The sequence below is a fragment of the Pteropus alecto genome, unplaced genomic scaffold, assembly GCF_000325575.1.
Source record: "Pteropus alecto unplaced genomic scaffold, ASM32557v1 scaffold121, whole genome shotgun sequence".
NCBI classification, from domain to species: Eukaryota; Metazoa; Chordata; class Mammalia; order Chiroptera; family Pteropodidae; genus Pteropus; species Pteropus alecto.
In genome coordinates this window covers 13,596,054-13,606,139 of record NW_006434369.1, presented here as the reverse complement: position 1 = coordinate 13,606,139, position 10,086 = coordinate 13,596,054, and the positions used below count along the sequence as shown (strand labels likewise).

General features: G+C 46.0%; 1 protein-coding gene across 1 annotated transcript in view; it reads left to right on the top strand.

The window, feature by feature from the left end:
- RREB1 (ras responsive element binding protein 1) overlaps positions 1-10,086 on the top strand; it is a 127,682-nt gene that overhangs the window by 113,937 nt on the left and 3,659 nt on the right. Inside the window, 2 exon segments of the mRNA XM_015587284.2 lie at positions 3,011-3,175; positions 7,881-8,696. Coding sequence (XP_015442770.1) covers positions 3,011-3,175; positions 7,881-8,696 — 981 coding nt within the window.

Here is a 10,086-nt window from a genome sequence, read left to right as displayed (position 1 = left end):
TTACCAAATCATTTGATACTTTTCTATATAGGTTACCAATTAAGTTTTTTTAAAACCTATAGGATTATAAAATAATAAAAGTTTATGTTTTCCTATGGTGCAATCTAGAGAGTATACTGCTATTTAAAATGTAAGACTTATGTATGTAGTGAAATAAGAACTTTTAAAGACTCCCGTTAGTGTCGCTTTAGGAATCTTCGTAATTTGATACAATACTTTGGTGTCATTGAATTGTTTTCTGAATTTAGCATTAATACGAATCTTCATCATGGGACATCAGCCTAGCTGTCCAAAGCAGCTATAAAAGTGAAACATTTACCAACTTGAAAATTACAGAGTAAATCATGTAATAGGCAGAAGCAAGAAACCAATTGTTTTATTTGAAATTGAGAATCGTGTCATAGTTCATAGTCACAGCTTCTCACTTGTTTATCTTTTGGCCTAGTTCTCTTCTTCTCATCTGGCCTGACTCAGAGAAGCCATGATGTTGCCTCTTGGCAATAAAATGCTAAAGGAAAAGCATTTTCTTCTTACCTAAAACAGAGCCCAAATAATTAACTGTTATTTTCAATTTTTAGTGGAAAGCAAAAATAATTTGGAGGGTGCATAATGAACATTAAAACACTTTTAAAATTAGTCTTCACGTAACAGCGTAATTTTTTAAAACATGGTCATTGTTATAATTTTAGCAGAAAACGCCTACTGAGCTCTGTAAAGAAACTTTAAAGCGGTCAGTGGGTTCGCTTCTTTATACTATAGGCCCTTGTGGAACTCCTTACAGGTACACTTGCTGGGTTCCTGGATTTCTGATTCCACCATCCCCAGGTTTCTAATTCCCTGGTCTTTGATTGTTCCAGGCATTCGTATTCTTAAAAAACTCAGGAACCATCACTTGAAAGGGTCTTTTAGCTTAGGAGGGAATAAATGCTTCCTTTCTTTGATTAATGCTGATGCTCTAACTTGGCGGGTTGGTGATTCTGGTGGTGCTGGGTTGCACACCAGTGTACTCTGTGTGAACGGTACTTTCTGGAGTTGTGACGCGGCAATGCTTCTGCTGCTGTTGCTGCTAATGCTGCTAATGCTAAATGCTAGTCCGTCCTTCTGCGAAGCCCAGGTGCCAGGCCCATGCTATCCATTAGCAGTGAGTGCCTGGACTTGTGCACCTGTGCTTCCATAGTAATCTAAACAGAAGGCCAAAGGCCCCGTGATTGGTATTTTGAGGGAACTGCACAGGTTGACTTCCCTGCCAGTGTTTATTCCCTGTAATCCACAGTCATAATCAGATTTCATTAGTTAACCCCAAAATGTCCTTTGAGCTATTTTTTTTCCTCCTCGTCTATAATCCAATTTGGGTTGATGTATTTGCATTTAGTGTCATGCCTTATTTTTATTATTTTATTTTTTTGGTTATTATTTTTTATTCCCATCTCCCCTTTGGCAACCATTAGCTTGTTCTCTGTATCTTTGGGTCTTTTTGTTTTATTTATTCATTAGTTTTGTTTTTTAGATTTCACATGTAAGTGAAATCATATGGTATTTATCTTAGTCTGTCTTATTTTGCTTAGCATAATACTCTCTAAGATCATCCATGTTGTCGCAAATAGCAAGATTTTATTCTTTTTTATTGCTGAATAATATTCCACTGTGTGTGTGTATTATATCTTTTTATCCATTCATCTATTGATGGACATCTAGGTTACTTCCATTTCTTGGCTGTTAACAGTAATGCTGCAGTGAACCTAGGGGTGCATATATCTTTTCAAATTACTGTTTGTTTGCTACTGGGATTGTAGCAACCCCAAGGTTACCAGACAGCATACTGGGCTGCAGCTCTGAACTCTGGTTTGTTAGTACACAAACCTTTTCCCTTGTAAAATTAGAAACTGGGACCTTAGAATCTGGAAATTGGGGGGAAACAGAAGAATCCAGTGATAGTGAATAATTTACCCCCATCTTCTCTCTCCTGAGGCCCATCTGATCACTTCCCTTCCCTGTTTCTGTCCACACTTTCTGTCCTGGCTCTTGCTTTCCCCCCTGACACTCATCCAAACAAAAATGGGACAAGTTGCAAAGGAGCCTGGCTTGCATTTTGAAACGTGTTACATCACAAAGGAATCCAAATAAGAGGAGAGGATAGGCAAACCAAAGCAGATAACTCCTGGGTGGAAGGAGGGGCATGGTTCTTCCTCAGCAGGTAACCCCATTAGTGGAGTTGGGTAGGACTGGGGGCTGGTCAGTGATTTCTCTTCGCATGCAGGTCTGTTGAGTGGAGGATATGATCTCCTAACACAGACTCAGTATTTGTTGGTCACTTATTTACTACTAGCAAGAGCTTAGAGCAGGGGAACAAAGAACCTTTCATGTAGTGGGCAGACCTCCTCTGACTTGCTGGCTAGGGCCACAGTGACCTTGGGCAGAGGTCACTGCAGGACTGCTTAGCAAGTCAGACAGGAGGATTTCCTGAGAGGTCAGAACTCACTATTTCCAGCCCTCTGTGGGAGGCCAGGCTCATCCAGATCTGGAAGAGGGGACCGGCCTTAGAAGACATGCAGGGGATTCCCGATTTCTCTGGGAGGGCTGGGCATCCCATTTGATTTTCCAGAATGCATAGCACTTGCCAGGCCAGAAATTATTAAAAGCTGTCTTCAACTTATGACAGACTACAGGTGTTTTCTTGCTGTACCCTAAAATCCATGTACTTTTTGTTGTTATATCAGATTTTTAATTGTAATACTGTTTTACTTTAAACATATGTATCTTGGTTTCGTTGTTAACTTAGTGTTTTGAAATCAAAACGTTCATTCCATCTACTCAGGTTAAGGAAAGATGATCATTTGACTTGTTGGTGTTCTCAGTATTTTTTTTAATGTGCTTTATTTAAAAAAAAAAAAAAAGTGGTGGAGGAGGGGGGAAACAAATGCCAATAATCCCAGGAGAGTGAATCGAAAGCGACTTTCTTTTTCATTGCAGTAGAAAGCCAGATAAATATCTATTTTTTTTCCTGCTTCAGGTCAGAAACCCTTCCCTTGTCAAAAATGCGACGCCTCCTTTTCCACCAAATCTAACTGTGAACGCCACCAGTTGCGCAAACACGGAGTTAACAACTGTTCCCTGAGAAGAAACGGGCTTATCCCCCAGTCAAAAGAGAGTGATGTTGGACCCCATGATAGCACAGGTAGTGCCTCCAGGTGATGGAGAGGAGGAGAGGGAGAGAGGAGGGCCAGTTGGTTAGCTTCCATAGCCTTGGTTAGATGCCTAGCAAACTCCAGCCCTCCAAGCATGGCAGGGCTGCCTTTGCCACCTCCCTATAGGACTCCACAGTCCAGAAGAGTGGGCCCTGCCAAGCACTAGGAGCATACAGCAGGATGGGGATATGGGAAACAATGACAGTGCCCCTAGGTTGCTTTTCTGAGCTACTAGGGAAGATCTGTCTTTCTCCAGCAGAACCCTTTGTTCAGGTTTTTGGGCCCTGCTGGAGGTGGGATAGGAGGGAGGGTGTACAGATTTAGCTCTTGGTAGGAACCCAACTAAAAGGGATGTGAAACCTTAAAGGCTTGGGCTGTTGTTTTCTCAAACCCCAGCCTCTGCTGCATCCTGCAGAGCAGGGGTGGGCTCCCAGATGTCAGGGTATTGCAGGAACTAGAAGCCCAGCCCTTGACAGGGAGGGGCAGGGTGGAGTTGGGAGTGTTTTTCTTTTCAATAACTCTTCCCAGTTATTAAAAAAAAAAAATTTTTTTTTTTTTTTTGCCTTGTTTGAAAAAGCACTCTGCATGTCCTTTCTTTAATCACATTTCTGCTTGACCTGAATCCGGGTATTATTCTTCTGTGCTGATATGCGCTTCCTTCCTCCAGCCCACTACAGAGCAATTAACGGCTGCCAGTGCTCTCGTGCCACCTTTTTTTTTTTTTTTACCCTTACAGCTTCTGTATTTACTCATGTCCTCTATTCAGTACACTCGCCGTTTCCAGCTGCTGGGGTTCTGCACCCTCCACCCCACAGTCTAAAAATTGGCTGCTGCAGGTCACTTAGACACACAGCTAAGCTGGCTGTTGATTAGTAACAGTTGTATAGGTGTGGGTTCAGTTCTGTAAGTCCTGAAAGCTTGGCGTTTTCTGATTACTTGAAGCAGATGAGATTTCCCCAGGTGTATTTTTCTAGGATTGTAATTGAGTCCTGTGCTTCTCTCCCTCAGAATTGGGTAGGGAAGGGGCTCTGCGTTGTTTGAGAGTTGTTGCCCCTCCCTTACCCCCCAGTTACTGTGGACTAAAGGGTCAGCCCCCTTTCTTTATCTCAGTTACGGGGGGAGAGGGGTGCATCTGGATGGGTAGCATGTCCAGGAAGAAGATTTGATCCAGAACCTTCTGCTTTATCCCTGCACCTCCCACTGAACCCTAGTGAAACAAGTCCTTGAACTGCCAGGCCCTTCAGTTAAGATCAAACCCTCTAAGGTATAAAAATGTAGACTAGTGTGCTGGCTCCACCCCTAGCTTCCATTTCCACATAAATTGCCAGGATCTGTGAGTAAAGAAAGATGTGGACGCCCACAGAATTTTGCCGTGACTTGAATCCACTTGAGCCAAAGGTGGTGGATGATCTGTTCTGTTCAACCCCCAGGAAACCCGCAGCAATGCTGGCAGAACTTGAGTTTGCTGCAGACGATCACTCTTAAACAGTGGGCACCGTGTGACCTAGTGGCTAGCACATTTCCTCACAATCTGGTTTAGAAAGCAGCTATGTGACTCTTTTACCTGTACTGGTCCCAAAGGAAGGGAGAGCAGTGGCTATCTAAGATAGTCAAGGGGGCCCCTTGGTTTCCCAAGTTTGCAGACAGGTCTTAAAGTGTAATAACCATGTGCTGGATGCACATTTTGGGTTCCACTTCTTGATCATGAGGACGAACGCCAAACCCCGGACTCCTGCCGACCTCTGAGGGGGCAGCTGTAGTAGAAGCCTGCAGACAGAAAGCTAATCGGAATCTGTGTCTTGGCTTTTTTGCACCTAGTTTTACATTGTGGGTGTATTTAGTTTTTAAATTTGTAGTGAAGAGTTTTTGTCTTTCCAAGTTCAGTCAGAGTCCTTCCCTACTTCTGCCCTGCTGCAGGAGTTCCGTAGGTTTTCTTTAAGGGACAAAGCTTCTGGAAAAAGAGAATTCACTGAAAGTTGTAATGTGAAACCGGCAAAGAGAAAATATATGTTTGGTTTAATTGTGGTCACAATCCATGGTAAGAAAGAGGACTGGGGTTTAAGAAGGGGAAAAAAGGGTCAGGGAGGTGAAGTTCAGTGATTTCAAGGAGAATTTTTAAAGCCAGGTGAGCGTGATGGAGGGGTGAAGGGTTCCTTCAGGCGCTCCCTCCCATGAGGTTAAAAGTGAGGCCTTACAGGAAGACCATAAAAAAGCAAAGGCAGGAAATGACCAAGGAAGTTCTTGAGGGGGTTTCTAGGTTTATATGCCTGGGTTGCATTTTCTTAAAATCCCTAAATGTGTTTTATAATGTATGTCTGACTTTTTCATTACATCAGGTCTTTCACGAAAACCTACCCTAGATTTTTTCCCCCAAAGAAATGCTAACAATACTACAATTGAGGCAGTTGTAGCTTAAAGGGGTATATAGATCAGTCAGAGTTAAAATGAAACTCTGTTTACTTTCTTGTGGGCAGAGAGGTGGGCCCACTTTGCCCTTGGGGAATACTGGTGCTTCTTTCTCTGCTGGTGCTTATAGGAGCCTTTGTATTTGTGGGCACCTACATATGACTCTTCAAATCAGCGTAAATGTGGAGGTGTTCAAACTGTCCCTGAATGGTGGCAACCCTTACCAGCCCAGAACCCTATGTGCTGGCATGGACTGCACCACAGGAAGTGCTTATAAAAGTCATCAGCTCGGCTACCTTCATTTGGAAGTGTGAGTGGTTGAGAAGGGCAGGGATCAAAATGAGACCTGATATTATAAGCTGGGTATTCAGAAGATAACGAGAAGAAGTTAAGTGTATTGTCCCCAAGAATCACTAATAAAAATCAGTTGAGGTTGCTTGGAATTTGAAGGGCGTAGGCTGCCCTGCTAAAACAGCACCCCCTAGTGGAGGTTTGGTAGAGCACAGCCAAGCCCCTTTCGTTCCCCAGAGGTAGTGAGTTGCCCTTCCATTGCATTTAGGGTGAATCTCTCCATTATCGTCACTAAAGAAGAGCCTAGGAGTAAGAACAATCTGATCTTTGTTTCAGAATTCATTATTTTTCTTTTCCCAAGATCATCTTAATATGTCTTACAGTTAAACTTTAAAATAATCTGTATTCTTTGGTGAAAAAAAAATAAGAGAAACAACCTAGAATGTACTGGGATAAATTGGAAGTAGCCAGAGATTATACCTCTTTTTAAAAATGCAACTACTGCAAAGCCAACAAATAAGAAACGGAGCATTTTATATTTTTATTGTAGAATTTATACCAAATTCCACTTAATAGATGTTCCTTATTGGAATGATTCAAGAAAATGAGCATCTACTTTTTCCTTAGAATATAGCCTAGACATTGGTGTGTATAGCTCAGGATTCATCTTTAAGCTTTTAGATAATTTTCAAAAATCATTGTCAGAAATTTTATATTCACACCATAATTATTTTTTTCTGAAATCTCTTGAGATAAACAATCTCTGCCAAAAGGTGCCATCAGAATAAAACCAAGGAAATGATATAAGTGCTGAGCAGAGGATTGTAGATAAGCCAAAAGCCCCAGGCAGATGTGACCCTAGGAGGGGCAGTGCCAGCTCCTTTACCCCCAGTCCCAGGACCACCTTGATGACAAATAATCGAGCACGTGACTCAGAGTGATGGACACGGACGGACATTGTTGTACATCAAGTGAGGGTCCAGATAGGGTGCATGAATCTGCTGGCTCACACACTGTAATCAGGGATCTCTTGTAAGGTAGGCGCATCTAATTTATCTGCTGTGAAACAGTGAGTTTAGTCAGCCTAATAAACTGGCCACCGGATCTGTAGTTTAATAGTAGGTCTCAGCAGACAGCTTCCTTGTTATAGGATATAATTCAAAAGTCATTAAGCCCTTGTTCACCCTGAATCAAAAAAAGATAGTGTTTCTAATGAAAATTGTCATCTGTTTGATGTCGTGGTATTGTCACAGTGCCGTCCTTTAAGAAGGTGGTGGACTGTCCACATCTGATTTTGCTGTGGAGAGTGGACAGCTAGGAACAAATCAAGAGACAGGAAATGTTTCCACTCCCCACACAGAATCCCGACAGCAGCCATAGAGGCCCACAGGTGTGCATGTGTCTCCTTTTGCCTTGGAATTCTACCTAGAAGTTGGGCGTCTGGTGAGAGCATGTACCACAGCGCAGAGTACATGCTTTGGGTCATTTCCTCGTTAGACATCACATTTGGGGGTTTGGCGTGTTTGGGGTGGTCTTGTGTATGTTGCATGTTTGTATAATCTCTGCACTGGAAAAATAACTTTTACAGCTCAGCTTCCTCAACCTCCCTAGCGCTGCGAATCTTTGGAATGCACCAACTCTTCCTCTCTCGCCGTCCCTTCTGTCTGCGCTGCCCTCAGTCCCTCACACCTTCCTGGGGCCTGAACATCCCTGTGTGTGGAAGGGGTTCCGAGGCACAGTCAGCCCTGTGACCCCAGCTTGTGTATATGTAGAGGCTCTTTCTGCCTTTAATAAGTTAACTCCAGATTCATCTGAGTCCTCCAGGGAAGTATGGGGTGATGAGGATTCAGGGCGTTGAGAAGTTCTTGCTGGGGTTGGGATACAGGCTTCTGTTGGGTGGTGGGGGTGGAATCCAGCCGAGAGTCACAACAGCCCTTGCGAGAGGCGTGTGTGGTAGCATTTGGTCTCAACCCGTGCCCCCTGTGCTTGCTCCCACAGACAGCCAGTCTGACATGGAGACATCAGCCACAGGAGGCGAAGTGCTGGACCTCACCTCTCGGGAGAAAGAGCAGCCATCATCAGTGGGCGTGTCTGAGTCTGGCCAGGTCAAAGAGGAGCTCCCCGCAGAGGAGGTGACTCAGGGAACAGCCGAGCCCATAGACAGGGAGGAACAGGGAGCCGAGGAGACCCTGGAGCCTGAGGGAAAGTGTGGTGTGGAGGAGCAGGGCGATGATGCAGATGGCCCTGAGGAAGACACTGTCAGCAACAAGAGCCTAGACCTCAACCTTGCCAGCAAGCTAATGGGCTTCAAGCTGGCCGAGGGCGATGCCGGTGCCATGGGCAGTGGAGGCTCTGCCCAGCAGGACCAGAAGCACGCCTGTGACATCTGTGGCAAGACCTTCAAGTTCCTTGGAACCCTGAGCCGCCACAGGAAGGCCCATGGCCGTGAGGAGCCCAGGGAGGAGAGTACGCTCCCTCGGGAGGGCCAGGGTGAGGGCAGGGTGGCCGAAGGGCCGCTGCCTGTCCCCACCACCCCTGCCCTAGACCCAGAGGAGAAGCCCGAGCCCTTGGCCGAGGGGGAGGCCACGTCCGAAGGCTCAGCGGAGAAGCAGAGTGAGGAGGCTGAGGGCACCTCTGACGGGGAAGGCATGGTTGAAAAGAAGTCCTCAAAAAGTGACGATGACAAGAAGCCAAAGACAGACTCCTCCCGAAGTGTGGCCAGCAAGGCAGACAAGAGGAAGAAGGTCTGCACTGTGTGCAACAAGAGATTCTGGTCTCTGCAAGATTTGACCCGGCACATGAGGTCCCACACAGGTAAGGACGGGCCCGGCCTCCTGAGGGGCTGTGGTGGTGGTTCAGGGGAACCCATTCCCAAGCCTGTTAAAGAAGGTGAGTTTGCTTCCCCTTTCTTCCTCTGACCCATGAAACTCAGGAGGAGCCTCCCCTGGAGCAGTGAGGAAACCTGGGCCAGAGAGCAGTGCCTGAGCTTGCACATGTGCCTGTTAAACTAGGAATGTAACCAGTTCTTGTAGTGCCTGCAACGGGCTCTGTGCAGGGAGGCAGTGGAGTGGTCCATCAGCAGTGGTGTTCTTGAGAGCACGCTGAGAGTCGCTTAGCCCTCTGAGCCTCCGTCTTCCTATCTCTAGAATGGGGATGATGGCTGTCTTCATATAAGCACCTAAAAGAATGTGGTTGCTGGGCATTTGGAGCCTGTGGCTCATCAAGTCCTGAACCTGTAAGGACTGTAGGGTGTGGCCTGGGGAACAGGCAGTAGGGACAGGTGCTTTGTGGGGCTCTGTTCGGAGACACCTGGGTTTGTTTCATCATTATTACAAATTCAGGTGGGAAGTTCGCTGCAGACCTGCCCTGTGAGGGGCTTTTCCTGTCCTGGCTTTGCAGCAGCTGGGCTGATGTGACTGAACAGGGTCCTCACCTGGTTGCCGCAGAGGCCTGTCGTCGTGTCTGTGCTCTGTACATGTCCTTACCTCCCATGGAATTTGCCAGCTACGGAGTTGAGGCCACAAACTAACTCCACAGCATGGGCCATTGTTTTGGTAGAAAGAAGGAGACCTAGATATACTCATGAAGCCAGAAGATACAAACATATTATCGCCCTCCCCCCTCCCCACCACACACACAAAGAAAAACATCTAGGCCCTGTATCTTGGTCTTGGCTTTCCTCTTTCCTCCGGCTGCAGCCCATGGTGCACACACGCGTTCCCTGTACCCTGCCCCCACCTTGTACAGCCAGCTCGGCCCTCAGCTGAGGGATTTGGAGGGCTCTGGGGCCGGCCCCCCAACAGAGATATTCTTGGGTTCCTAGCAGGTGGTGGTCTCAGCTGCTTACAGCCCAAGGTTTGTGAATGAGAAGGAAGCCCCAGCTGCTTCATAACAGAACATACCATGTCTAGTGCCTTTGAATTAGGAGGTGCCACTGTCAGCAGAGCCCTCAAATGGTGCCTGTCCCTGTGGGAGGGATGCTGCTGCTGTCTTTCCATGAGATTCTTCTCAGACTGGTCCGGATGTCTCTGAGGCTTCCACTTCTGAGATACTGGTTCCTAGATCAGTATGTGAAAAACCTGGGTTAAAAGATGCAAAGAAGAGAGAAAGCATAGCTAGCCCCTGGCATATCTGTTTTTTCTCCATTTTGCCAGTTCAGACAAATAAGAGGGTTTCCTTGAGTAGGAGTGTGTCCAGGCCCCTG